This window comes from Saccharomyces cerevisiae, chromosome V (genome assembly GCF_000146045.2).
Source record: "Saccharomyces cerevisiae S288C chromosome V, complete sequence".
Taxonomy (NCBI): domain Eukaryota; kingdom Fungi; phylum Ascomycota; class Saccharomycetes; order Saccharomycetales; family Saccharomycetaceae; genus Saccharomyces; species Saccharomyces cerevisiae.
The window spans coordinates 259,953-287,277 of record NC_001137.3 but is presented as its reverse complement, the minus strand read 5'-3'; the positions used below and the strand labels follow the sequence as shown (position 1 = coordinate 287,277).

The 27,325-nt window shown below is 39.1% G+C and overlaps 15 protein-coding genes across 15 annotated transcripts, besides 2 other annotated features; 10 read left to right on the top strand and 5 right to left on the bottom strand.

The window, feature by feature from the left end:
• Positions 1–363: 363 nt before the first annotated feature.
• On the top strand, positions 364–2,037 carry ICL1 (isocitrate lyase 1; the record flags this gene model as incomplete). The annotated part of the gene is made up of 1 exon (NM_001178956.3): positions 364–2,037. One exon carries the CDS (start codon positions 364–366, stop codon positions 2,035–2,037), a length of 1,674 nt encoding a protein of 557 aa, NP_010987.3.
• Positions 2,038–3,055: 1,018 nt separating this feature from the next.
• On the top strand, positions 3,056–4,573 carry VHR2 (Vhr2p; the record flags this gene model as incomplete). Its single annotated transcript, NM_001178955.1, has 1 exon — positions 3,056–4,573. The coding sequence occupies one exon, from the start codon at positions 3,056–3,058 to the stop codon at positions 4,571–4,573; it is 1,518 nt and encodes a 505-aa protein (NP_010986.1).
• Positions 4,574–4,911: 338 nt separating this feature from the next.
• THO1 (Tho1p) lies at positions 4,912–5,568 on the bottom strand (the record flags this gene model as incomplete). Its single annotated transcript, NM_001178954.1, has 1 exon — positions 4,912–5,568. One exon carries the CDS (start codon positions 5,566–5,568, stop codon positions 4,912–4,914), a length of 657 nt encoding a protein of 218 aa, NP_010985.1.
• A 1,027-nt stretch (positions 5,569–6,595) lies between these two features.
• Positions 6,596–7,348, top strand: GPP2 (glycerol-1-phosphatase GPP2; the record flags this gene model as incomplete). Its single annotated transcript, NM_001178953.3, has 1 exon — positions 6,596–7,348. One exon carries the CDS (start codon positions 6,596–6,598, stop codon positions 7,346–7,348), a length of 753 nt encoding a protein of 250 aa, NP_010984.3.
• Positions 7,349–7,651: 303 nt separating this feature from the next.
• CEM1 (fatty acid synthase CEM1) lies at positions 7,652–8,980 on the top strand (the record flags this gene model as incomplete). The annotated part of the gene is made up of 1 exon (NM_001178952.2): positions 7,652–8,980. The coding sequence occupies one exon, from the start codon at positions 7,652–7,654 to the stop codon at positions 8,978–8,980; it is 1,329 nt and encodes a 442-aa protein (NP_010983.2).
• Positions 8,921–9,202: an origin of replication (ARS513.7; Weak autonomously replicating sequence).
• FCY22 (purine-cytosine permease) lies at positions 9,114–10,706 on the bottom strand (the record flags this gene model as incomplete). The annotated part of the gene is made up of 1 exon (NM_001180858.1): positions 9,114–10,706. One exon carries the CDS (start codon positions 10,704–10,706, stop codon positions 9,114–9,116), a length of 1,593 nt encoding a protein of 530 aa, NP_010982.1.
• Positions 10,707–10,749: 43 nt separating this feature from the next.
• Positions 10,750–11,148: an origin of replication (ARS513.5; Very weak autonomously replicating sequence).
• Positions 11,125–12,711, bottom strand: FCY21 (purine-cytosine permease; the record flags this gene model as incomplete). Its single annotated transcript, NM_001178951.3, has 1 exon — positions 11,125–12,711. One exon carries the CDS (start codon positions 12,709–12,711, stop codon positions 11,125–11,127), a length of 1,587 nt encoding a protein of 528 aa, NP_010981.3.
• A 680-nt stretch (positions 12,712–13,391) lies between these two features.
• Positions 13,392–14,654, bottom strand: PCL6 (Pcl6p; the record flags this gene model as incomplete). The annotated part of the gene is made up of 1 exon (NM_001178950.1): positions 13,392–14,654. The coding sequence occupies one exon, from the start codon at positions 14,652–14,654 to the stop codon at positions 13,392–13,394; it is 1,263 nt and encodes a 420-aa protein (NP_010980.1).
• Positions 14,655–15,186: 532 nt separating this feature from the next.
• PET117 (Pet117p) lies at positions 15,187–15,510 on the bottom strand (the record flags this gene model as incomplete). Its single annotated transcript, NM_001178949.1, has 1 exon — positions 15,187–15,510. One exon carries the CDS (start codon positions 15,508–15,510, stop codon positions 15,187–15,189), a length of 324 nt encoding a protein of 107 aa, NP_010979.1.
• Positions 15,511–16,151: 641 nt separating this feature from the next.
• HMF1 (putative isoleucine biosynthesis protein HMF1) lies at positions 16,152–16,541 on the top strand (the record flags this gene model as incomplete). The annotated part of the gene is made up of 1 exon (NM_001178948.3): positions 16,152–16,541. The coding sequence occupies one exon, from the start codon at positions 16,152–16,154 to the stop codon at positions 16,539–16,541; it is 390 nt and encodes a 129-aa protein (NP_010978.3).
• Positions 16,542–17,092: 551 nt separating this feature from the next.
• On the top strand, positions 17,093–17,855 carry RPL34A (60S ribosomal protein eL34 RPL34A; the record flags this gene model as incomplete). Its single annotated transcript, NM_001180036.1, has 2 exons — positions 17,093–17,129; positions 17,527–17,855. The coding sequence occupies 2 exons, from the start codon at positions 17,093–17,095 to the stop codon at positions 17,853–17,855; spliced, it is 366 nt and encodes a 121-aa protein (NP_010977.2).
• Positions 17,856–19,164: 1,309 nt separating this feature from the next.
• Positions 19,165–20,766, top strand: FCY2 (purine-cytosine permease; the record flags this gene model as incomplete). The annotated part of the gene is made up of 1 exon (NM_001178947.1): positions 19,165–20,766. The coding sequence occupies one exon, from the start codon at positions 19,165–19,167 to the stop codon at positions 20,764–20,766; it is 1,602 nt and encodes a 533-aa protein (NP_010976.1).
• A 726-nt stretch (positions 20,767–21,492) lies between these two features.
• Positions 21,493–22,386, top strand: HIS1 (ATP phosphoribosyltransferase; the record flags this gene model as incomplete). Its single annotated transcript, NM_001178946.3, has 1 exon — positions 21,493–22,386. One exon carries the CDS (start codon positions 21,493–21,495, stop codon positions 22,384–22,386), a length of 894 nt encoding a protein of 297 aa, NP_010975.3.
• A 1,193-nt stretch (positions 22,387–23,579) lies between these two features.
• Positions 23,580–25,226, top strand: GIP2 (Gip2p; the record flags this gene model as incomplete). Its single annotated transcript, NM_001178945.1, has 1 exon — positions 23,580–25,226. The coding sequence occupies one exon, from the start codon at positions 23,580–23,582 to the stop codon at positions 25,224–25,226; it is 1,647 nt and encodes a 548-aa protein (NP_010974.1).
• Positions 25,227–26,231: 1,005 nt separating this feature from the next.
• On the top strand, positions 26,232–26,345 carry YER053C-A (uncharacterized protein; the record flags this gene model as incomplete). The annotated part of the gene is made up of 1 exon (NM_001184444.1): positions 26,232–26,345. The coding sequence occupies one exon, from the start codon at positions 26,232–26,234 to the stop codon at positions 26,343–26,345; it is 114 nt and encodes a 37-aa protein (NP_061492.1).
• Positions 26,346–27,325: the final 980 nt, after the last annotated feature.

Here is a 27,325-nt window from a genome sequence, read left to right as displayed (position 1 = left end):
ACTTTTTCATTTCATCCGAAACAATCAAAACTGAAGCCAATCACCACAAAATTAACACTCAACGTCATCTTTCACTACCCTTTACAGAAGAAAATATCCATAGTCCGGACTAGCATCCCAGTATGTGACTCAATATTGGTGCAAAAGAGAAAAGCATAAGTCAGTCCAAAGTCCGCCCTTAACCAGGCACATCGGAATTCACAAAACGTTTCTTTATTATATAAAGGAGCTGCTTCACTGGCAAAATTCTTATTATTTGTCTTGGCTTGCTAATTTCATCTTATCCTTTTTTTCTTTTCACACCCAAATACCTAACAATTGAGAGAAAACTCTTAGCATAACATAACAAAAAGTCAACGAAAAATGCCTATCCCCGTTGGAAATACGAAGAACGATTTTGCAGCTTTACAAGCAAAACTAGATGCAGATGCTGCCGAAATTGAGAAATGGTGGTCTGACTCACGTTGGAGTAAGACTAAGAGAAATTATTCAGCCAGAGATATTGCTGTTAGACGCGGGACATTCCCACCAATCGAATACCCATCTTCGGTCATGGCCAGAAAATTATTCAAGGTATTAGAGAAGCATCACAATGAGGGTACAGTCTCTAAAACTTTCGGTGCCCTAGATCCTGTCCAGATTTCTCAAATGGCAAAATACTTAGACACAATCTATATTTCTGGTTGGCAGTGTTCATCAACTGCTTCCACCTCAAATGAACCTGGTCCAGACTTAGCTGATTATCCAATGGACACCGTTCCAAACAAAGTGGAACATTTGTTCAAGGCCCAATTGTTTCACGACAGAAAACAACTAGAGGCACGGTCAAAGGCTAAATCTCAGGAAGAACTCGATGAGATGGGTGCCCCAATTGACTACCTAACACCAATTGTCGCTGATGCAGACGCAGGCCACGGCGGTTTAACCGCAGTCTTCAAATTGACCAAGATGTTCATTGAGCGTGGTGCTGCTGGGATCCACATGGAAGACCAGACATCTACAAATAAGAAATGTGGGCATATGGCAGGAAGATGTGTTATACCCGTTCAGGAACATGTTAACAGATTGGTGACTATTAGAATGTGTGCTGATATCATGCATTCTGACTTAATTGTCGTTGCTAGGACTGATTCAGAAGCAGCCACTTTGATTAGCTCAACCATCGATACCAGAGATCATTATTTCATTGTCGGTGCCACCAATCCAAATATCGAGCCATTTGCCGAAGTTTTAAATGATGCCATCATGAGTGGTGCATCAGGACAAGAACTAGCTGACATTGAACAAAAATGGTGTAGAGACGCTGGACTCAAGTTATTCCATGAAGCCGTCATTGATGAAATTGAAAGATCAGCCCTGTCAAATAAGCAAGAATTGATTAAGAAATTCACCTCTAAAGTGGGTCCATTGACTGAAACATCCCACAGAGAAGCCAAGAAGCTCGCTAAAGAAATTCTTGGCCACGAAATTTTCTTCGACTGGGAGCTACCACGCGTAAGGGAAGGGTTGTACCGTTACAGAGGTGGGACGCAATGTTCTATCATGAGGGCCCGTGCATTTGCTCCATATGCTGATTTGGTATGGATGGAATCTAACTACCCAGACTTCCAACAGGCCAAGGAGTTTGCAGAAGGTGTTAAAGAGAAATTCCCTGACCAATGGCTAGCTTACAACTTGTCTCCATCCTTTAACTGGCCAAAAGCCATGTCCGTTGATGAACAACACACCTTCATCCAAAGGCTGGGTGATCTAGGTTACATCTGGCAATTTATCACATTGGCCGGTTTACACACTAACGCTTTAGCTGTCCATAACTTCTCTCGTGACTTTGCCAAGGATGGGATGAAAGCTTATGCCCAGAATGTTCAGCAGAGGGAAATGGACGATGGTGTTGATGTGTTGAAACATCAAAAATGGTCTGGTGCGGAGTACATCGATGGGTTATTGAAGTTAGCTCAAGGTGGTGTTAGCGCAACAGCTGCTATGGGAACCGGTGTCACAGAAGATCAATTCAAAGAAAATGGCGTAAAGAAATAGGACAAGGATTAACCATTAGAACTGCCGGCATTTCCTGACAAGTATATATATTCGTAATCTCAATGTATATTTTTTTCATATATAAACATGCGTACTTAAAAACTTAAACTCATCGTTACTGCAGTACAATGTTCTCTAATGGCATCTCTCTAATGGTACTCCAACTAAAGTCAACATTCTCTCCGTGCAAGAATGCCTTTCTCTAGTTGCAAAAACGAGTCAATAAACATCTTTGATCGAGTCGCCTCATTTTTGTTGACTCGGTGACTAAAATCAGTGCCATTTCTGTCCATGCCTCGTGCGCGAATGATTGAATCGAACTAATCCCGAACACAATCATAGTATCGTATCGCCCATTAGTGCCGTGAGTGTACGCGAGGCAAAAGGCACCATGGAAAATATTCCCTTAGTCATCTTGGAAATCATTGAGACTGTAAAGGAACTCGCAAACGGGTAACCGATATTTACCCCACCTTTGGTCGAGAAATTCCACCTGTTCGGCAATTTTTGCCGCTCTTCTCAAGAGCAAAAGGCGTTTTTTTTTCTGACACGCCTCTTCTCTCGCATGCCAAACTCAAGCGTCCTACATGCTTTTCTCATGAAAGCCAAGTGCGGGATGAAAAACATAAAATGTGACAAATAGTGCCACCTCATAATGTAATCGAGAGGCAAAATTAATCACTTTGTTCTCCCTTTTCTTTTTTCTGGGCGCTCAAAGTGAGATGCTTTCTGTAGAAAATAACATGGCCGTTAGAAGGTACTCGTCATCTTTTAGCTGCCGCATACATGTACACACACACACACACACACACGCACGCACATATATATATATATATATATATATATATATATATATTAAACATGATGGCAAAAAACCGAACTAAGTGCTCCTGTTCTATTTTTATATTCTTGCTTTTCATATTTCTCTAGCTGTATATTACCTTTAGCATATTCAAACATCTTAACCGGAAAATATCTCAGCAAAAAAAACAGCAACAGTCAGAGTAAAAATTGCAAGATGATTGACGATACTGAGAACTCCAAAATTCATTTGGAAGGTAGCCATAAAACAGGAAAGTATACGGGCTATGGTACTACACATAAAATCAGAGCTCAGTTAAACTTTAATGATGAAAAGAAATGGAAGAAGTTTTCTAGCAGAAGACTAGAACTCATTGACTCATTTGGCTTGAGCCAGCACAAAGCAAGTGAACAAGATGATAATATAAGACAAATAGCCACCATATTAAGGAGTGAATTTGAGTACCCTGATACGTTTTCGGCAGAATTTGAAAAGTTGGTTACCGCTGCTGTTCAATCGGTGAGAAGAAACAGGAAACGTTCCAAGAAAAAATTATTAGACTCTAAGAAGAAAATAGCCCGTGGTAAAGTTCAAAAAATTCCTTTGTCTCCCCCCAGCTCAAGTAATATGGGGTCTTGTTCAGCTTCCAATGCATCAAGCTCTGACGAAGAAGCCAGCGTGAAGGAAGAACCTGCTGAGCACGCTCTTCCTTCTCTTAATACTATAACATCACAAAAATTGTTACCTTATCCGAATGGCCGCACTCTTCCACCTGTACCAACTCAAGTTCGCTCTTTACTTAAGAAGAACGCATCTCTTCTTCGTGATCCATCGGCACCGTATGCGCACGGCGGCGATGAAAAATTACAAAAGTTTGATATAGAAGATCAGCCTCTAGAAAGTGAACAAGAATACGACTTTATTGCCAAATCAATAATTGTTGAAATTGTAAATAATGCTATTCCACTACCTGAACAAATTCAAAGAGATAAGTTCATTAGACCAAATTTAACGAAAAAAAAAGGGTGCCAAAGCAAAGTTGTAATATCCAACAACTTGAGAAAACTCATCCTGTCAAAGATACATAACTCAAGGACGTGCTTGGAGATGTCTAAGGATGAAAGAAATTTGGATTCTTTTGCTAATCTAGAAACGCTGGGCAAAAATTCACTAATGGCTTCCATTTCCCTTGTGGTAGAAAACAGCTTTTCACATTTACCGTCTTCTACTAAGCAATATCTTACTGAACGGCTGTCATCAATCGAATTTTTGACTATTCTATCGCAAAGGCTATTTATGCCCGCTACACGTCAACTATTCGCTGACCTATCACAAGAAAAAATTCAGGTGAGAGTGCTGAATCTCATACTGGGATCTCTTGTCAAAGATTATGGGTTTGATGCATCTTTGGCACCAATCAACGAAATTATCTATCACATGACACTCCATCAATATCCCTTGGTTTGTAGTAATAAACAGTCCAATCCAATGAGGCCACACTCCACATCTGAGGTCTTGAGTGCACATTCTTCAACGAAAGATGCAAGCACTCCCGGTAAAGAAGAGCCTCGAGTGACGAGGTCAAGCACATCGGCAGATAGCACTATCATTACATTGCCTTCAATTGAAGTCCCAAATACGTACGATGATGACAGGTTAAAGATGTTGAGCGCGATATCGTTGCAGATTGAAAATTCCACCTTTTCCAAACCATTCAGTACTATTTCAAAATAAATAGGCCCGCTTGCATCATCCCCACCTGCATTACTATGAACTATTTATCATAGCTTATTTTTCCTCTATCATCATTGTAACTTGTACAAGAATGTTCAGTCTGTAAATCTCGCCGCTCATTCTCTACTAGCACTTTACAACGTTGACAGCCACTGTATGTGTAATACAGTGAACCGCCGACTCTTCGGATTTAATAACACAGATTTATTTAGAATAATCTACACATGTTTACGTATGCAACAAATTTTGCACCTTCATATACAAACAACTGCGGTCGTTTAAAAAGTGGGAAAGAACCGAAACTAGAATGAAAAACTCCACCAAAACGGCTTGAGCCTTTATCTTCTGTAACCAGAGCGGTTGCCTCTCCTGTTTTTACTTACTCTGGAGCGGTTGTTTGCATTTTTGTTTCTATTTTTAAATTTACCGTTATTGCCACTTTCAGGTTCATTTTTCCTACTGACAAGGCCCAGTTCTTCAGCCAACTTGCTATTCAAGTCAACACCAAACTTCTCCACACGATTTATCTGTCTTTGTAAAGAGTCAATATCCGCTTGATCTTGACCGAATTTGTTAGCGCGGTGCAGTTTCTTATTTAAAAGATCCAATGCTTTGGCCTTAATTTCTTCTGGTGACAAAGCGGGAGCAGCAGTGGAAGCAGCAGCTTGTTCGTTCTCTGAAGCAGTAGCAGAAGGTCCATCAGAGGGCTTTTGAACGTCCTTATTTTCCTCCTTGGGTTCGTTTGTTTCTTTAGGCTCGCTTGAAACTTCCTTTTTTTCAGTAATGTTCTGGGAGGCTGGTTCTTCTATCGCCGCAGGTTCTGACCCTTGTTCCTGGTTTTGTTCCTGTGGAGAAACTTCACTTTCACCCTTTGATTCTTCATCGTCCTTTATCAGTCTTTGAACTAGTTCATTCTTCAATCCGCCTACAGACAGATTTCTCTTGGTCAGTAAATCTTTCAATTGAACAACAGTAAGGGAAGAATAATCTGCCATTGTAAGTGCTTGTGCTGGCTCCAAGAACAATTCTAGTGGTGAAAAAAATTCTATTCAATATACAGATATCTTTGTAACTTCTGAAAGTAGCGCATCCTGAAAGGACACATTTGAAGAGTCACTATTCAACTTTCTTCTCCCATTCAGCATTATCACGCCCTTCCACCAACGCTGGTTGCATTGTGTTTTCTTACTTCGGCTAGAGACGCCGGGTAATAAAATATATATCCTCGAATGAACCGCTGGCCTCGGCCATTTTCATATGACTTCATATCATTAATATGGCCGTAGGTTAAGCAATGCTACGTGAAAGATACCAATTCCAATCGTCTGCTTTCTCTCAAGAGGAGACTTTGCGTTCTTTAAAGGAGCAGAGAAAGAGGGAAACGGTGAAAAACTTCAATATTGATAACATCCATCAGCGTCTAAATTCCTATGCCTCCTTCGAAAATGGTCAATGTTATACCCTCTCCCATTAGATATTACCGTAGCGTACGTATTTGGCCCTGTCCTTTGGGGTTTGGCCTTCTCAAGTATTTTGGCACCTCGCCCTGAACGAAAAGCTGGCACTTTGTCCCCAGCCAAACTCTTCTCTCTAATATCGTCTTTAACGACAAGGTAAAAAGATTTCTGCAGTGTTCCGTCTGCGTCATCATCTGTGCCCCACAATCCGCGGCGTTTCCGTGTAAGCCGTCAAGTGAGGACTTTTCGGATGCTGAAAGAAAGTACGCTCGGAAAAACTACATAGCTGCCCCCCTAAACGGGCCTCCCACGTGACGTAAAGTAGGAATAATAAGAAGCCAAGTCGTTTCTTTTTATTCTAAATAAGTTCGTTTCTTTTGATGTTGTCATTTTCAGAAATATATATATATGCGCTTAAATACACAAGCTAAAACAACATAGTTAGGATTGCCAAAGGTTTCTTTTCTACTCAATTTGGTCTAACTCTTTTCATATTAATAGCGCCAACCAGCTAGTGTTTACCAGATCAGTGGAAAAACATAAAACAATAAAAACAATATTCGGAATGGGATTGACTACTAAACCTCTATCTTTGAAAGTTAACGCCGCTTTGTTCGACGTCGACGGTACCATTATCATCTCTCAACCAGCCATTGCTGCATTCTGGAGGGATTTCGGTAAGGACAAACCTTATTTCGATGCTGAACACGTTATCCAAGTCTCGCATGGTTGGAGAACGTTTGATGCCATTGCTAAGTTCGCTCCAGACTTTGCCAATGAAGAGTATGTTAACAAATTAGAAGCTGAAATTCCGGTCAAGTACGGTGAAAAATCCATTGAAGTCCCAGGTGCAGTTAAGCTGTGCAACGCTTTGAACGCTCTACCAAAAGAGAAATGGGCTGTGGCAACTTCCGGTACCCGTGATATGGCACAAAAATGGTTCGAGCATCTGGGAATCAGGAGACCAAAGTACTTCATTACCGCTAATGATGTCAAACAGGGTAAGCCTCATCCAGAACCATATCTGAAGGGCAGGAATGGCTTAGGATATCCGATCAATGAGCAAGACCCTTCCAAATCTAAGGTAGTAGTATTTGAAGACGCTCCAGCAGGTATTGCCGCCGGAAAAGCCGCCGGTTGTAAGATCATTGGTATTGCCACTACTTTCGACTTGGACTTCCTAAAGGAAAAAGGCTGTGACATCATTGTCAAAAACCACGAATCCATCAGAGTTGGCGGCTACAATGCCGAAACAGACGAAGTTGAATTCATTTTTGACGACTACTTATATGCTAAGGACGATCTGTTGAAATGGTAATCCTCTAAAATCGAACATATTTGAGTAATAATTCTCAGATACAGTCCTATTCTATATTCGCCACAAAACAAGTAATGATGCTAAAAAACGACACATTTATAAAATCACATCTTATTGATTAAATAAATACGTAGATAGATTTTTTTTTTTAAAACATATAGTGTGCTATTATTTCTGACTCTGTCTCATCTCAGAAAAATAAATGATAAAAAAGGAAGTAAAATCCTTAAACGTTATCAGGTTATTAGCAACTTGAAAGTGACAGGAGCCACAACGGATTAAAATTTAATTTCTAGTAAAGAAATGTCAAGAAGAGTGGTTATCACAGGATTGGGCTGTGTAACGCCGTTGGGAAGATCATTAAGTGAGTCATGGGGGAATCTGCTCTCTTCCAAAAATGGACTCACACCAATCACATCTTTGCCCAACTATAATGAGGACTACAAACTCAGAGAAAAAAGTATCCCATCAACGATAACAGTGGGGAAGATTCCAGAGAATTTTCAAAACGAAAATTCAGCCATCAATAAACTGCTGTTCACTAGCCAGGATGAGAGAAGAACCTCAAGCTTTATCAAGCTAGCACTACGTACAACTTATGAAGCGCTTCACAATGCTGGTCTCTTGAACCCAAATGATATAACCATCAATACATCTCTGTGCAATCTGGATCACTTTGGTTGCCTGATAGGTTCTGGTATAGGATCCATTCAAGACATATACCAAACTTCTCTACAATTCCATAACGACAATAAAAGAATAAATCCATATTTCGTCCCTAAAATCCTTACAAATATGGCAGCTGGTAATGTTTCCATCAAGTTTAACCTTAGAGGATTATCCCATAGTGTTTCCACAGCATGCGCAACAGGTAATAACTCCATTGGCGATGCATTCAATTTTATTCGGTTAGGCATGCAAGACATCTGTGTCGCCGGTGCAAGTGAAACGAGTTTGCATCCGTTAAGTTTAGCAGGTTTCATCAGAGCAAAGTCGATTACTACAAACGGGATCTCTAGACCCTTTGATACACAACGTTCTGGATTCGTACTTGGTGAAGGATGCGGAATGATTGTCATGGAATCGCTAGAACATGCTCAAAAGAGAAATGCAAACATAATTTCTGAGCTCGTGGGCTATGGTTTAAGCAGTGATGCCTGCCATATTACCTCCCCTCCTGCTGATGGAAATGGTGCCAAAAGAGCAATAGAGATGGCTCTAAAAATGGCTAGATTAGAACCAACTGATGTTGACTACGTCAATGCACATGCTACATCAACTTTACTAGGCGATAAAGCAGAGTGTCTGGCAGTAGCCTCAGCACTCTTACCAGGAAGATCCAAAAGCAAGCCACTGTACATATCCAGTAACAAAGGTGCAATTGGCCATCTTTTAGGTGCAGCTGGCGCCGTAGAAAGTATATTTACAATTTGTTCCTTGAAGGATGATAAGATGCCGCATACCTTAAACCTGGACAATGTTCTGACTCTAGAAAATAACGAGGCCGATAAGCTACATTTCATAAGAGACAAACCTATTGTGGGAGCTAATCCGAAGTACGCATTATGCAACAGCTTCGGATTTGGAGGAGTTAACACATCTCTTCTCTTCAAGAAATGGGAAGGGAGTTAATATTATTAAACTTATATATATATCCCATTATAATCGTTTTTGAATTATATGCTATCTATTCGAATGTCGAGATTTATCCATTAAAACCAATCATTTCAATGATTAGCAAAAATATTAATCAATTAACATTTAGTCATCGACCGAAATATTTGAGTTCTAAAGGTCTTACAATGTTATAGATGATGAACGCCCAACTTCCGCCTAACTCGAACCCAATGTCACCGCCGTACTCTCCGATCAAACGACTGATCTCACCAACCCAATAAGTTTGGCACATACCCAACGCTACTCCAAAGGCACCAGCAATTAAGGCAGCAGTACCTGCGATACCGATAGGTAGATGCTCCCAATTATCCCAATCATCAATATTGTAAGCACTGAAGGAACGCCTATAAATAAAATGCTCTGAACATGCAATGGCAATATAAATAGCCAAATAATAACCAATGGAATCCATAAAATTCTCCATAAAGCCGTCAAAGTAATAGGTAGCAGGGATGGAAATACCTAAAGTGGCAGCATTACCTGCCATTGTCCAGACTACTCTTGGTATTTTAGCCAAAGGTGCCCACAAAGCTTGAGCGGATAAAGCGACAGTGTACATTCCAGGGACATTATTAGCAACAGTTGAAAGAGCCAACAAAACACAGCAGAATTGACCGAATCCGTTTAGAGAGTTAGGGACCAGGATAGCATATATGACACCACCCATGGCGTTTTTATCATAATATGACTTCCAGGTTGGGTCATTAAGGGCCGCCATACCGCAAGCAGCACCAAGAATCATGGTGAAAAATAGAGGGAACGCTAGACCGGCTACTACGGAAAAAAAAATTTTGTATTTACTTGTGGTCTTTGGCATATAAACAGTGTAATCTGCTGCATAAGTCGCCCAACCCGCAGCTGACCCAAAAACAGATGAACCAAAAGAAAGAACACCACCTGCAGTAGTTGCACCCCCTACCCATTCACCACCTTTAAATTTTCCTGATCTCGATAGTTGGGCAATAATGACCAAAAAGGCAGCAAAATTGGGTACCCACGACCATTTTTCGTATGCATGAACGACACTGTAACCAAAAAAAGTCACAAGCACGGTACCACCAGCAATAATCAAACAACCTGCCCAAATAGGACAGTTGTGCCCAGAGCCTTCATTCACCATATTCAAAAGTTGAGCAGAAACAGAAATATTTAAAACACACCAACCGACACAAGCAATGACATTAACAAGAGAGAAAAATCTTGCTGTGATGTTACCAGCCAAATATCTCGATAGAATCATCTGTCTTAGGCCCAGTTCTACCCCAAAAAGTGAGAATAATGCAACAGGGATCAAACCCAAAATATTGAAAAAAATGATAACTAAAACACTTTGGCCGAAATTTAGGCCAAATACTAGAGGACCCAAGGCACCTACGGAATAGGCTACAATCACCATATTAGCTGAAAACCATATAGTGGCGGCATTGAGTATCGAGTCATCATTTTTTTCATCTTCTGTAACTGGTTCAATACCTTTCGTCTCAGCATTTAAAGCAGCTGCAATCCTATTGAAAAAGGACGGCTTATTATCAATGAATTCGTTGGTTCTATGCAATTCTACACCCTCATAGTATACATCAGCGGCGGAAGATTTTGTGTCCAGAGCTCCAGATTCGAGGTCCCTTAGTTCACTCCCCGCATCTTTTATATCGACCATTGACATGGCTAACTTTTCTGGCATACTTTTCTTCGATATTTTAGTCACCTTCTGAAACACCCTCCATTTCAATCTGACAAGCGTATCTTATAACAAACAATTTGGTTATCATGTTATATATTTGTCTGGTTTACAAATCACCAGTGCAAAAACAGACTACATTTATGTCATCTGCATGCATTAGGCTTTCAACAGACTAGAAATCAAAATTTATCAACTAAACAGAAATAATGCAACGTCTCATAAAGTATTTACTGGCGATCGGAGTAACTCTTAGAACCACAGTCACGTGATATGCTTATCAGAATTGCGTTATCAACTCAAATGAATGAGCCGTGATAATTTAATTAACATACATGCTATTTTTTAATGATTTGCATACTAGAGCCATTTATGTTACATTACAAAGACTAAAATAGCGAAACATTTAAATGAACTTTCGTTAACGACCAAAGTACTTGAGCTCAAAGGGTCTAGCAATGTTGTAAACTATAAATGCCCAACTTAGTCCTAACTCGAATCCAATATCACCACCGTAGTCTCCGATCAAACGGCTGATCTCGCCAACCCAATAAGTTTGGCACATACCCAACGCTACGCCAAAGGCACCAACAATTAAGGCAGCAGTACCTGCAATGCCGATAGGTAGACGTTCCCAACTATCCCAATCATCAACATTGTAAGCACTGAAGGAACGCCTATAAATAAAATGCTCTGAACATGCAATGGCAATATAAATAGCCAAATAATAACCTATGGAATCCATGAAGTAATTCATGAAGGTAGAAAAATAGTAGCAGGCAGGAATGGCAATACCCAGTGCGGCCGCATTGCCTAATAAAGTCCAAATAACTCTTGGGACTTTCGCAAGAGGTTCCCACGTGGCTTGCACCGATAAAGCAATAGTATACATGTTGGGAACATTATTAGCGATAGTGGACAGAGACAATAACACGCAACAGAACTGACCGAATCCGTGAACAGAATTAGGGACAAGAACGGCAAAAGTTAAACCACCTATGGAATTTTCGTCATAATACGTCTTCCAGGCTGGATCGCCGATAGCTGCCATTGCTACAGCTGCACCAAGTATCATAGTAAAATATAATGGTGTTGCTAACCCAACTACAAGCGAGAAAAAAATTTTATACTTGTTCGTTTTCCTTGGCATATAAACGGTATAGTCAGCCGCATATGTTGTCCAGCCTGCAGCAAACCCATAAACTGTTGATCCAAATGAAAGCACGTTACCTGCTGTAGTAGGACCAGATGTCCACTCCCCAAGGACAAATTTTTTAGACCTTGCCAAACGAGCAATTATTACCAAAAAAACGGCAAAATTTGGTACCCACGCCCATTTCTCGTAAGCATGAATGACTCCATAGCCGAAAAAAGTTACAATTACAGTAGCACCGATAATAACTATACAACCAGCCCAGAGAGGACATTGATGACCGGGGTTAACCATATTCAGGACTTGCGAGCTTGCTACGGTATTAACGATACCCCAACCGATACAGGCAATAAAATTGATGAAAGAGAAGATCCTGGCTGCGATATTGCCAACTAAATATCTAGACAAAATCATCTGTCTTAGGCCCAGCTCTGCACCGAAAACAGAAAAGAAAGCAACTGATACCAAGCCTAAGAGGTTAAAGAAAATAATAACGAAAACGCTTTGGCCGAAATTTAGATCAAACACCATAGGCCCTAGGGCGCCAATGGCATAAGCAGGCAGAACCATATTTGCTGAAAACCACATAGATGCAGCGTTCAGTATAGAATCATCAGTTTTTTCATCTTCTGTAATCGGTTCAATACCCTTTGTCTCGGCACTTAAACCAGCAGCAATTCTGTTCAAAAACGACAGTTTAGCTTCAACTAATTCTTCTGTTCCGTGCGATTCTACATCATCATAGAATTCATTTGTTGAAGGAGTCTTTGCATCGTGAGCTCGAGACTCAAGGTCTTTAAGTTCATATTTTAAGTATTGAGTGCCGTTCAGGGACATTTCGTGCGTTTGAGGCATATTTGTTAGCCCTTTTATAATATGGTAGGTTTTCCGAGCACACGCGCCTCAATGCTAATAATAGTGAAGTAACAAGCACTTTTAATGCTGTGTTTACGTTAGCACGGACTACAGAGTATCTGTTAAGAGGGACGTCTACGCCCTTATATATATACGTGTTACTTCTGACTAAAATTGCTTGGCAATACGATGAGTGAAAAAAAAAAGGCCTTATCGAATTTTTCTTTCCGTCACATAATGACGCCGGCACCTTTGCCCTTCTCGTATTCGTGATGAAAATAAGTTAGAATCGGTGAACGCAAAATGATAAGATTTCCAAAATGAAAACTCAGTTAGCAGTCAATTTTGACTGCTCCATATACAGTCTATCATGCGATAAGCTTGAATAAAATAATATGGTTTTTTTTTTTCTGTTCAATTTGATGAGGGATAAGCATTTTTTGTTGCTGTTGTATTTGAACGGGAATATAGCAACACCATAAAGTGCTGCTCAACATGTTTCTTATCTCTGAACAATAAAGTAGTCCAAACCGTAATTCAGAATATATCTTAATACCAAAGAATTACCTAAGAAAGTTACCATGCTTATTTCTTAGCAACCGTACGTTAACACATAAGATAATTACTACCTTTGAGAGAAACTGTGTATGTAAATATATCTACTTGCATATTACGCATTTCTACATGCCCGTAACTAGTGCTTGCGATTGAGCTTTTGCGTTGTTCCAAAACCTGTATAGTAAGTCCGCGTATCTCTGCAATTCATTGACTGATATCAAAAGTTCAAAATCACACAAAACTAGAAACTGCAGTTCCAAATGGTTGAGTTCTTGTAAAGATATCCCACCTACCCTTGAGTATCTTGAATTGCTATAGAAGAAATCGCTCAGAAACTTCGTACTGACAGTAATACCTGCTATGATTAATCTGTGAATATTATGTGAATCCATTACGAACATTTGAGGATGAGCCCTTGAATCCCTTTGAACTCCTGTATTTTCATCATCTGAATCGTCATTTTCATTATTTTCGTTACTGTTACATGCGGACATTTTGTCAGCGCCCCTGTTAGCTTTATCTAGAGAGCTTTCATTTGAGGGAGATTCATGTTTTGCAGTATTAGTTTTAGGGGTCGTAGTGACACTATTGCATCTCTTGGATATTCTATCAAAGTACACGAGGAGCGATAAAAATACATCATTCGTTGTGGGGCAATATTTCTGGATCCTCTGGAAATATTGGTCAAGACCAATTTGTGGTACGTGCTTCCCTCTAAACCCCAGAACGGGGCTTAAGTATTTCTTTTCATTGTCACTTAAAGCAAGACACCTACCATTCTCAATCTCTTGTGTCAAACTAGGATTTGTCGCTGCCGTCCTATCATTTGACTTAATAATTTTAGTTAGTAACGCTGTCAGCATTTTAAGAAGCTTGTCTGTGGGAAACTCTGCAATGTTCAAAGACGGGGTTACTTGTGAGTTGCTTGTGTCACCGTCGAGTATTTTGTCTTCCTGGGTGGATGATTGAACTGTATGTGTGCCTTGCACTTTCTCATTTAAATTATTTGTGTCGCTCAATTGCCTTTCGTTATTCTTTGGGAATCGTACTGGATAATATTTGTTAATTGTGTTCATATTTGAGCCATGTACCCTGTTATTCATTTCGACCCTAGCTTGGTTAGAAGCATCCTCATAGTTAAAAGATGATTCTGGTCTAATTCCCATTGATGAAGTAGATGATTGTGATTCTAAAGTCTCTTCAGAAGCTACCCTCGTCACTACCACAATATCGCGTCTATTATTACTGTCCTGTTGTGAATTATCTGTACGTATATCGACGTTACCACTGCCAAGGTTTGCTTTATCATCCGATTGTATTGAATATGTAGACTTCGGACTACTACTGGCATTTGTTGATGAGGGGGAATCACCTTTGATAGACATACCGGCGCTATTTGCTACAATTAACTTAACTAATAACTGGTTCAATACTTTGCAAAAAAAAAAAACAGTTCTATGATGAGGGATGACTACGTAATATATTAACTGGAATTCCGCGCGTTATGATTTAGAAAATCTTTCACTAGTTTAGCTCACTTACGGTTGGTGCTATTGCAATTACCAATACTGTTTTTTAAGGTTCTATCAAGGTTAGCCTTGTTATCTCTTAGGTAAATTACGTTCATTCAGATTTTTTCCGCAAGGGCGGAAGAAAAAGAGCCACATCAAGGCGAGATCTTACCTTAGAGATCGTCGAGAGATTGATTGAATGGAATTTCAAAATAGAGGTAAAATCCCCAAAGGGGCAAGCAGGCACATTAAGGTCTTGATTATAGTTATTGATTAACATTGATATTATTCGAGTTTTAGATTATTCCTTCAATTTGAAGGCTTCTTGAAAATAATTACACGATTCTTACATATATACAAACAAGAGTAGTCTATAATAGAGAGGTAAACTACTGCCGACAGGTGTTTATTTCTTAGATTCTTTAACCACCTCTCCATCTTTGGTCACAACTTCTCCACTAAGCGGTTGCATGGTCTCATACTTCTTTCGCAACTCTTTTTGTTCCTCGTGTTCACTCATATTGAAGTACCTTTTCCTTTCTTTTGTGGGATCTAATGATGCAACTCCGTTTGTCTTTCTCAACCTCTTTTCTTCGACTCGTTTAGCATCTTTTATCGGACCCTGATGCAAAGTTTCCCTTTCCATTTCTTGCACATAATGCACGCCCACTACCGTCGCTGCCGTTATCAGACAGGAAGCTGCAAACGTTATCTTGCTAGCCCTACTCATCTCAGCCGAAATTGACGTCTCCTACCGTGTGTACCGTCGTTGAATGTCAAATGTGTCCGTTTACTACGACTACCTGAATGCTAAACATTAATACAAATCAAATACTGAAAATTTAGGGGTAACCCCGAAAAGAGCCTTTAGTAAAGTTCGATGGATACGATCGGAAGATCACTTAGAAGATTATGGGCGGATTGATGGTACGAAGAGTACACTAATCTCTCATTGACATATGCCAACAGCCGTCTAGTAATTACTACTCTTGGAAACAGCGGGATCATATAGCAATATATATATTTATATATATTCAAGGCACATATATAGTCCAAACATGACTCACGAGTGGAGTCAAGCGCCAAAACTAGTGGTTTCAACCGATACTGAGCACACAATAATCATTCTTCTTATTTCACCATTTTAACCATTCTAATCCGGTAATCAATAGTAACATATTGCTATTTCATCGTGCTCACGTGGTTTCATTATAACTCCTTTCTCCATAGCGCGAGCTGCTGACCTACAAAAGAAATACTAATTTACTTCATTATCAAACGGATACATGATAAGGAACAACTTTGATATTTGGTTTCCACGAAAAAGCGAAAGAAAATTTACCCTTCGAACATCATCATTACATTAGAATTATGGTCACCACGCTAACTCCCGTTATTTGTGAATCCGCTCCAGCTGCTGCGGCTTCATACTCCCATGCCATGAAAGTGAACAATTTGATTTTCCTTTCTGGCCAAATTCCAGTGACCCCAGACAACAAGTTAGTTGAAGGTTCCATTGCTGATAAGGCTGAACAGGTGATTCAAAACATTAAGAATGTTCTAGAAGCAAGCAATTCCTCATTGGACAGGGTCGTAAAAGTTAACATTTTCTTGGCAGATATCAATCACTTTGCTGAGTTTAACTCCGTTTACGCCAAGTACTTCAATACTCACAAACCTGCCAGATCATGCGTTGCTGTTGCAGCATTGCCATTAGGCGTTGACATGGAAATGGAAGCCATTGCTGCCGAAAGAGATTAAGGGCAAGTCTTAATAGCGTCTTTTAGAACTTAGGATTTTACTACGTATTTTTTAGCTTTATAATATAAAGCCCATAGAAGTATGACTTTCATCACCTTCCCATCTGAAGAATGTACATTGTACATTGTATACTAATTTACTTGGTTCCTTCTACAAATACGATGCTCTTCGAGGACTGTTTTTTCCATTAAACATTAGGATGTAAAGGTGTTCTCAAATATATAACACATTTAGTGGTATGTATGGGTGATAAATTTTTTTCCATATATTGTGAAAAAAAAAAGAAGCTTGACTTTCGCTGTTCCCGCTTACGACTACGCTCCCCCGCTAGGTTCCCTTTAGGCCGTCATTTTCTACTGAGCCAAGGCGATTCTGGTAGTTACTCGCGCTTGGTCCCCTACCAACGAGTCGCCTGGTCGACGCTTCCTCCGTGTAATTTCGTGAGCCTAGGCGCAGAGGATATTATCTAGAAGGAATTGAAATATTATAGATTAATTACGCTTAGTGTTAAACGGTATTAACGTGTAGACTGCATAACAGAACAACCAAAGATGGCCCAACGTGTTACTTTCAGAAGAAGAAATCCATGTATGTTAAAGGCACACTTATAAATTACGAGAAATTCTGACGAGATGATGATTATTCAACTAAAAAAGAGCAAGAGAGGAGAGGATACCATGTCAGGGGTCCTAGTATAGTTATCAAAAGCAATTTACCCCGTTTTTGTAATCCACTATCAATAACTTATTCTGCGCGAAATATTGTGTCCAGAAATAATACAATATTAGTAGCAATGAGAAGAAAAACGATAGTTAATAAGAGCAGCCACTTTTAACCCTGATACTGACTAGAGCTAATAATCTCAATCTGTGTTACGAAAATTTCTTTTAAAGTTTTCTCGAACTCCTTCCTATTGAAACATTTCGTACTAACATATTTTTCAAATGAGAAAGTATACCAACTTTCTGAAAACATTTTCAAATAGACAACACCCGTTCTAACAAAATCAAGGTTGTTAAGACCCCAGGTGGTATTTTGCGTGCCCAACATGTCAAGAAGTTAGCTACCAGACCAAAGTGTGGTGACTGTGGTAGCGCTTTGCAAGGTATCTCTACTTTGAGACCAAGACAATACGCCACTGTTTCCAAGACCCACAAGACTGTTTCCAGAGCTTACGGTGGTTCCAGATGTGCCAACTGTGTTAAGGAAAGAATTATTAGAGCTTTCTTGATCGAAGAACAAAAAATTGTCAAGAAGGTTGTCAAGGAACAAACCGAAGCTGCCAAGAAATCTGAAAAGAAGGCTAAGAAATAAACTTTAAGAAAATGTTACTTTTCTTATGTACCTAATTAACTGTTTTATATAAAGCACGAATAAAAATAATTCATATCACAAGAAAACTTTCATGGCTCTAGCGCTCTATGAATAATGCTTTTTGTAATGTTGTCGAGCTACTATTTCTTCATTAATCATCGTCATCCATAGCCATGGGAATTTAGTAGTCAATCGCCTGTCCAACTGTAGACGACGTAACTCTGCTATAAAAAAGACCTGTTCATATTTTATTTTTTTTTTTTCATGTGCCACGAACAATTTAATGTATGGGAATACAACTGCAAAAGAAAAAATCAAAAAAAGAAATCACACACCACAAACACCAAACATTATGCCAGAAGCTTTCGCCAAATCCTGCGTCGATTAATTTAATGTGAACACCACCTCAGATCTAACACTGATGAAAAGCCTTACAAATCTCAACACATCTTTTCCTTTATGAAGAAGAGTGCCTTGCACAACCATACATACAGGAACTTGATAAAGCCTACAGATAAAATCCAAGTGGAAAGTAAACAAAAAATCCTAGAGAATGCTCGCTGAAAAAAAAAAAGATGTCAAGACAGATTACGTCGTAAATTCAGCCACTTTCAACCAAGTTTCCGTAATCATATTAATTTCTGAAATTAATTAATCTAACGTATCTCATATCTTTTTTAAGTGATTTACCTGTGGAGAACAGCAAAGAGGTCATCCAAGACAGAAAATCGATGGATACTGGTCTTATTCGGTCAAAGTGACTGCAATACTCCTCTGCGGATTTGCTTAGTGTTAGAAAATCGAGCGGCATGTTTTCTTTTGTCACCAATGGAACGGCCTCAAGGAACTAAATATCAGTCGATTTTATCGCCTTTCCCGAGTGGGGGGCGTATTCGTACAAATTGACTCTTTTTCAGAAATGTCTGCCGCCCGCGTTCGGTCATTAATGCACAGCTTTATCGCGATTGCCATTGACTTCTACGTACATATAGTTGCTACGTCTTCGCCTTATCAATAAATAATTATGAGTCTTTAATTTCTTTTTTTTCATTGTCAGAATTTTTCATGTCCTTTTTTTTTTTTTTTTCTCGATGATCAAGATGTTAGGGAACCAACCAAGATAATGGTTTTAATATAAATATCCATTAAAAATATTTAGACAGTAAAATAGTGGTGAGTCTAAAACGCGTTGGAGGCATTTTTCTTTGAAATGTAGATAAGTAAGCTTAACTGTAATAGTATTCACAACAATATCCATATAAATTTCGCATATAAAACATCCTATCCTCTATTATAACGATTTATAAGAATGTTGGAAGAGGGAAATAATGTTTACGAAATCCAAGACTTGGAGAAGAGATCTCCTGTAATAGGCTCAAGCTTGGAAAACGAAAAGAAGGTAGCCGCTTCTGAAACTTTCACAGCAACTTCCGAAGATGACCAACAGTATATCGTTGAATCATCAGAGGCCACAAAATTATCGTGGTTCCATAAGTTCTTTGCCAGTTTGAATGCAGAAACAAAGGGTGTTGAACCAGTTACAGAGGATGAAAAAACGGACGATTCCATACTGAATGCTGCGTCCATGTGGTTTTCAGCTAATATGGTCATTGCATCATATGCTTTGGGTGCCTTAGGACCCATGGTGTTCGGTCTAAATTTTGGTCAAAGTGTTTTAGTTATCATATTTTTCAATATAATGGGGTTGATATTTGTTGCGTTCTTTTCTGTCTTTGGTGCAGAACTGGGCTTAAGACAGATGATTTTATCAAGATATCTGGTTGGTAATGTAACGGCAAGAATTTTCTCTCTTATTAACGTTATTGCTTGTGTCGGTTGGGGTATTGTGAATACCTCAGTATCCGCACAACTGCTGAATATGGTGAATGAAGGCTCCGGCCACGTCTGTCCTATTTGGGCCGGTTGTCTGATCATTATTGGTGGTACCGTGCTTGTGACTTTTTTTGGTTACAGTGTCATTCATGCATACGAGAAATGGTCATGGGTACCCAATTTTGCCGTCTTTTTGGTTATTATTGCCCAACTATCGAGATCAGGAAAGTTTAAAGGTGGTGAATGGGTAGGAGGTGCAACTACTGCAGGTAGTGTTCTTTCTTTTGGTTCATCTATTTTCGGTTTTGCCGCAGGATGGACGACCTATGCAGCTGACTACACTGTTTATATGCCAAAGAGTACAAACAAGTACAAGATTTTTTTCTCCCTAGTTGCTGGTCTAGCGTTCCCTCTATTTTTCACCATGATTCTTGGTGCTGCTTCTGCTATGGCTGCTCTTAATGACCCAACCTGGAAGGCATATTATGACAAAAATGCTATGGGTGGTGTCATATATGCTATCCTGGTTCCTAACTCTCTGAACGGATTTGGTCAATTCTGCTGCGTTTTGTTAGCTCTGTCCACTATTGCAAATAATATTCCAAATATGTATACTGTTGCTTTATCCGCTCAAGCTTTGTGGGCACCTTTGGCTAAAATACCAAGAGTAGTCTGGACAATGGCAGGTAATGCTGCCACTTTAGGTATTTCCATCCCTGCTACCTATTACTTTGATGGCTTTATGGAGAATTTCATGGATTCTATCGGTTACTACTTAGCTATTTACATTGCCATCTCATGTTCAGAACATTTCTTCTACAGACGTTCCTTCAGTGCTTACAATATTGATGATTGGGATAATTGGGAGCATCTACCTATCGGTATCGCAGGTACTGCTGCCTTAATTGTTGGTGCCTTCGGTGTTGCATTGGGTATGTGTCAAACCTATTGGGTTGGTGAAATTGGCCGCTTAATTGGTAAATATGGTGGTGACATTGGGTTCGAGTTGGGTGCAAGTTGGGCCTTCATCATCTACAACATCTTAAGACCTTTAGAATTAAAATACTTCGGTCGTTAGGAAGTAATGATTAGGGCGATCATTTCCCCGTGCACATTTCACGTCATGTATCATAGATGCAATTTCATGTAAACTATTTAGACATCTCATTTAATAAAAATAGCTACAAACTGTATTTTACAATATTAGTAACATATCAAAGATAATCTCTATGGTATATACAAAACTTCAAAAATGCCAAGACAATTTGCACGGCTGCGACCTAATTGAGACTTTGTGGCCTGCATATCAGTCTTACAATAAAAGCCAAAAAGAAAAAAAAAAAGTAAGAATGCACAGGTGACTAGTGGTTATGTGACTATGTGAACGTAAAGAGAACGAGATGTAACCCGGCAACCCGGCTAGAGAGGTTGTTTAGCATGCGAGGTATTAGACTCCTTGTCAAAAAATTAATTAAAATATTTATTAGTTAATTTATTAGTTGCAAAGTCATTGATAACAGCGTGACTCTTCCCGGAAATTCTTTCATTTCGGCATTTCGAAGCGAGACCGCAAAACACGTGTACGCACGTAGCCAACGATTGAAAAAAAAAGCTTCCAAGTGAGTCACCTCTACCGTTGGAACTTATAAAATATTTTTGCAGAATATACTCGCCTGAAAGTCCATTTATACGCAGTGAACTGCAAGTATTTACCGTCTAAACTTTGGCATTTTACTCCTATTAACGGTTTGAATCTTTGAAAATAGAAAAGAAAGGATAGGTTTCTAAAAAATTCAATAGAAAAATGGATTTGGTGAACCATCTAACCGATAGACTACTGTTTGCAATCCCAAAGAAAGGTCGTTTATATTCTAAAAGTGTTTCTATTTTGAATGGTGCTGATATTACCTTTCACCGCTCTCAAAGATTAGACATTGCACTAAGCACAAGCTTACCTGTAGCGTTGGTCTTTCTGCCCGCTGCAGATATTCCAACTTTTGTTGGTGAAGGTAAATGTGATCTTGGTATAACTGGTGTTGACCAAGTTCGTGAATCTAACGTCGACGTAGACTTAGCAATCGATTTGCAATTTGGTAACTGTAAATTGCAGGTACAAGTCCCCGTAAATGGCGAGTATAAAAAGCCAGAACAGTTAATTGGCAAAACCATTGTTACCAGTTTCGTGAAACTTGCTGAAAAATACTTTGCCGATTTGGAAGGTACTACTGTTGAAAAAATGACCACAAGGATAAAGTTTGTCAGTGGTTCCGTGGAGGCATCATGTGCTCTGGGAATTGGTGATGCTATTGTAGATCTTGTAGAGAGTGGTGAGACAATGAGGGCAGCAGGTTTAGTTGATATTGCCACCGTCCTAAGCACAAGTGCCTACCTAATAGAATCAAAGAACCCAAAGAGCGATAAGAGTTTGATTGCTACTATCAAATCAAGAATTGAAGGTGTCATGACCGCTCAAAGGTTCGTTTCATGTATTTATAACGCACCTGAAGACAAGCTGCCTGAACTGTTGAAGGTGACGCCTGGCCGTAGAGCACCAACCATTTCCAAAATTGACGATGAAGGATGGGTTGCTGTTAGTTCCATGATTGAGAGAAAAACGAAGGGTGTTGTTTTAGATGAATTGAAAAGACTCGGCGCATCTGATATCATGGTTTTCGAAATTTCTAATTGTCGTGTATAAGATAGAACAGAAAAAGGGAAGCCAAATCCCGATTAATTTTGTATTTTTTATAGGCAATAATTTGATAGAGTTCTATCTTATTCTAAGTTACCCCTCATGACTTCCCAAGTGTGTTTTGAGGTTATCTCTGTGAATATTTTTTCTTTTTTTTTGCTACTTCCCCAGGAAGTTAAATCTTCGTAGCATATTTGTCAGCTTTACTACCGTCTTCATGCTCATGAAACCTTCTTCTTCAACCCCCTTCATTTCTCCAATTTTCGAAAACTGGAGCTACCCATAAATATTCGGAGTTTTGTAGGTATTTTTATTTTGGAGAAAACCTGTACAAACTCTCCCCAGGGAGCATAGATTGGGGATCGTAACGCATAAAGCTGTCTAGAATGCATTTTTCCATGCTACGTCGATTTTTTGCCCGGAAGAGGCTGACGTAGCGCTGGAAGGTACCGACAACTATGCCTATTGTGGAGATGGGCGGCAAACTCCTGTCGCAGAGTGGGGGCGGGGAAAGGTTCTTTTTGCCGTGGAATGAAGCGCATAAAAGAAAAACAGTATGCCATATTAAGTCTTTTTAAGGGGAAAGGGGCTGCTACCATGAGGTCTTTTACCAAAAATGTGTATCAGCTACGCTTCTCAATGAAGGGGCCAAGAAGTTCGTTCTATCCAACAGGAAATATTTCGATATTGCAACGGTCTTTCTATATCTTGCATATTCTTCTTCAGGTTGAGTTCCTTTATATATACTGCATTGCGTAATAAGCAACACAGGGCCCATCCGTTCAACAGAAGAAAACTAAAGCTTTTCAAACATAGCCTTTCCAGTTCAGTGCATATTTATAGAAGGTAAACCTGCATACAATACGGTTAAAACAATAGGAACGAAAAGAAAGCTAGACGGGAAAGCAGTTACTAAAGGCAGGGTTGACGGGACGTTTAAAGAGAGAAGTCTGGTTTATAAAACCTTTTAGTAGTAAAAAAGGAAAAGAAACAAGGAAGGTTGGCATTCTGTTTGATTGAGGAGAAAGGAACCACATTGGACTTTTTTTTTTCTTTCTGTAAGGTATAGTTTTTAGTAGGCTGAACATCAAAAAGATCTCCGTTGTACTCAGAAACAAGTTTAATAGGAACGGGTACAGATATCTTGTCAAAATTTTATTCTTACAGCCCAAGTTTATTAGGATTTCATCAACGCAACAATGTATATAAAGGCAGAACAGAAACCCCAACAGTTTGAGAGGAAGAATGAAAAACTAGACAGAAATAAAAACCAGCAGCTACCAGATCTTGAAACAGATTTCAAGGGTTACAGAGTGAATTCGGACCTATACAACAAAGAACGAGATGGAAGTACGGAAGAGACTTTAAACTCTTTGAAGTTTTTACATAAACCTCAGAGAGTAACTCAAATGAGAGCGAACAGGTTCCCAGAGGAAGAAGTGCAAAGAAACACTGATTTAAACAAAAGAATTTTCTCCGCAGGGAATGATGAAAACGTTGATAATGAGAGCGGCTGGTCAAAAATTGCCGCTGCCAAGAATCACACTTCCGTAGAATCATTAAATGGCAGTACGAGACCCCCATTCAAAATAGAGCTGCCTCCCCTTTCCCCCAAATCCACCGTACCAAAATCTTTTCAAGCAGAATATCCCGAAGCTAAGTCACCTGGCAATGATATGAATTTTGAATATGATGAAGAAATTCTAATTCCATTTGCGCCACCTGTATATAAAAAGTCAGGTGAACTATTGAAGAGCTCATTGAAGAGAAGATCAAAATCATTACCTACAACCCCAGGTATAAGGAGCGGGAATGGTGTCCAAGCAAGAGACGGTAGTCCGATGTTGATTAGGAGTAAGAGTGTTCACTTTGATCAGGCGGCACCTGTAAAATATTTTGCTGAGGATGAAAGCCCTATAAACGTTAATAAAACTGAACAACACGATAATTGTCTAAGCTTTAAGCATAAGCCAGTGAATTTAATGGTGGACCCGGAAGAAGAGACAAAAATGCTATCATCTGGATTAGAAACGACATCCATAGATGATGACTTGACGACAGTTGCGCCAAAAGGCTTCGCACATCCTGCTAAAATTTCGAATCCAAACAATGGTAAAGGCACCAACAATACAAAATTAAGAAAAAGTAAAAGATTTCAGAACCTCCTAAAGAACAGGACCGACATGCCACCATCAAAATCAAATAAAAAATTCGTTAATGGTGGCGGTGCTCATGAAATTTCAGATCGTAATTCAAAAAATTACCATGTTGTTGGATTATACAGCAAGAACTTCCCCATTTTAAGCAACAAGAATCCTAAAAGTTTAAAGCTGAACATTTTTATCAATTTATCACAAAATAAGAAAGTTTTTCTACAAGAATTGTCATTATACATCCATAGAGACAACAATTACTTTTCAAATTCCTCCTCATTTTATAATATTCCCAATAGCCACAATGGTAATGACTGTAATGGTGTGGCCAAGGGTTATAACGCTGGCTGTACAAGATTAATTGCTGGAAGGATACTAGTGAAAAACATTTTCTATGATAAAAGAGTGGTGGTACGATATACGTGGGATAGTTGGAGAACAACACATGAAGTGGAATGCGTTTACATCAGTGATGGCGATGGAATATTGCCGGGCACTAACATGGACATTTTCCACTTCATTATCGATGATGTCAGCAAAGTGGATCCTCGCGGCAAGTTAGAATTTTGCATTCATTATTCTACACGTAACGACTATGAGCGCGAAGAGTACTGGGACAACAACAACGGGAATAATTATAAGGTGGATGTTGTAATGGATGGCTTTAACGATCCCTTCGCGGCGGCAGCATGAAGGCAACCAGAAGGAAGGAGATGAAGAATGGACATAAAAAGCAAAATGACTTGCTAGATCTTGGCCTGAGTTACTCTCATGATTGGGACCGAACTCCGATAAATAACTCTAAAACATGCTAGAATATTTCAAGTAAATATACATAAATCACAAATAAGCAAATAAACAGATAAATATCTCACAAGAAATCGGGAGCCGATCTTCGATGTGTGTGGGCGTATATACAAATGTGCATTCGGCACGTAAAAGACTGGTAAAGGCTACCGTCCTTCAGTGAGCATTTTTTACATTCATTCAACGCTATACAGCTCTTACTGTGCGACGGAAACGCGACAAAATGTGAAGAGAAAACTAGGGGTTGCTATGACACGACCACGGAAGGCCTAAAAAGTTAAGTGACAGAAATCGTCATTGGTAAAAAAAACCCCGAACATGCCGATAAAGACTTGCTTATTCACCTACGATGACTTCAGAAGTGCGCCTATATTTCTTTACTTTTGAACACCCTTCCACCGCCCATTTAGAGAGAGCTATTTTTGTGCCTTCACTTCCGGCAGAGGTTATATTTTTTTTTTTTTTTTTTTTTTGCATACTACTCCTACTTCTTTCTACAGTCTCATCCCGACGCTTCAGTTTGAAATGTAAGGGACTGCGGCATTTGACTGAAAGAAGGGAGAATGGATGGTTTACTTTACTTTTTACGTAATGAAAAAAAAAATGATTGCTGTATTAGGACATCCCTGTTCTTTTATGTGGTAGCCTATATCCGATAACTGTTCAGCTATAAGACGTGAAGAGAGATTTTTTGGTACCCCTTATGCATTCAATTAAATAGAGAATTAGATATTTCTACCGATGTGCATTTTGTATATAAAGAAGTAGGAATCCCTTCTACAACGACAGAGGTAGACATACTGCTTGGAAACATTCTTTTCGTCCTTTTACAGAATTCTACATAGAAATAATAAAAACAAACAATAGCTTTACTACACAGTACACACTACAATGCAAGATTTAGAGATTTTTTTGAGTATTTTCGCTTTCATTTTCGTTTTCTACTTTGGTGCTCATAGAACAGTCATGAACAGAAACAAGAGCGATGTTCCTTACTTGCAGTGATTTAAATCAGCTAATCTGCTTACTGCCGCCAAGAGAGGTATGCAAAGTCAGTTCTACCTAGTCTGGCTTAGCGTTTTACTATTTACGAAGTTGATGTTCTGTTTTCTAATTTATCTTTTTTCTACTCATTCATTTCCACACTACACTTAATATTTTTTCAATAATTTTCGATGTTTTTAATCCGGTTTTCTATTGATGAGCGCCTTCTTAGCTCATACTTAATACACGTTTTTTAAGATTTATACGTTTGACAGCTCACGCTGTTTGACCAAAGTTATTTTCATTTTTATGTTCGTAATTATGTATTTTTGCTATTGTATATGATATACGTCTATATTTAGGCAATTATAATATGATTATAATATAACTTACTACATCTCTAAAACATGCTGTCTAGCCCTTCCATCGCAAGACTCGGCTAGACATTCGAGGAAGGCACAAAAAGCCACCTATCCCCATCTCTCCAAAAAGCTTCATTTCGAAAATAAGAAGGGAAACATCCGAATAAGACTAAAACTTTGTTCCTTCAATGACTACTAAGTTATTAGATGTCAGAAATCCCGCAAAATCGCCCGCATATCAAGGTAAGCGGCAAAACCCTATTCTTGAAAAAATGTAAATACTAACCGTGTGAGAATTTTAACGGTGTATTCCAAAAAGTCAGCACGTGATCTGCTAAGAAATCCGAACCTCGGCCTTTGTTTTTTTTGTTACAGCATAGGGAAAAGACGCATTGTGTCAAAAAGGAACATCGTACCATTACCCTCTCAGCACATAGGTAATAAGGTGACAAGTAGCAAGTGAAAAGTACCGCTTACGAAGAATACTTTAATTCAACGTAGATACTGCAAAATATTCAAGTCATTATTTTTGGCCCTTAACTTGCCTTTCCAGTTCTTAGATTCATTCATATGCTAGCTAGCAACAACGGTCACTTTGGGTTGCATTTCACAATCTCATTCGGCTAAGATCTCGGCTAA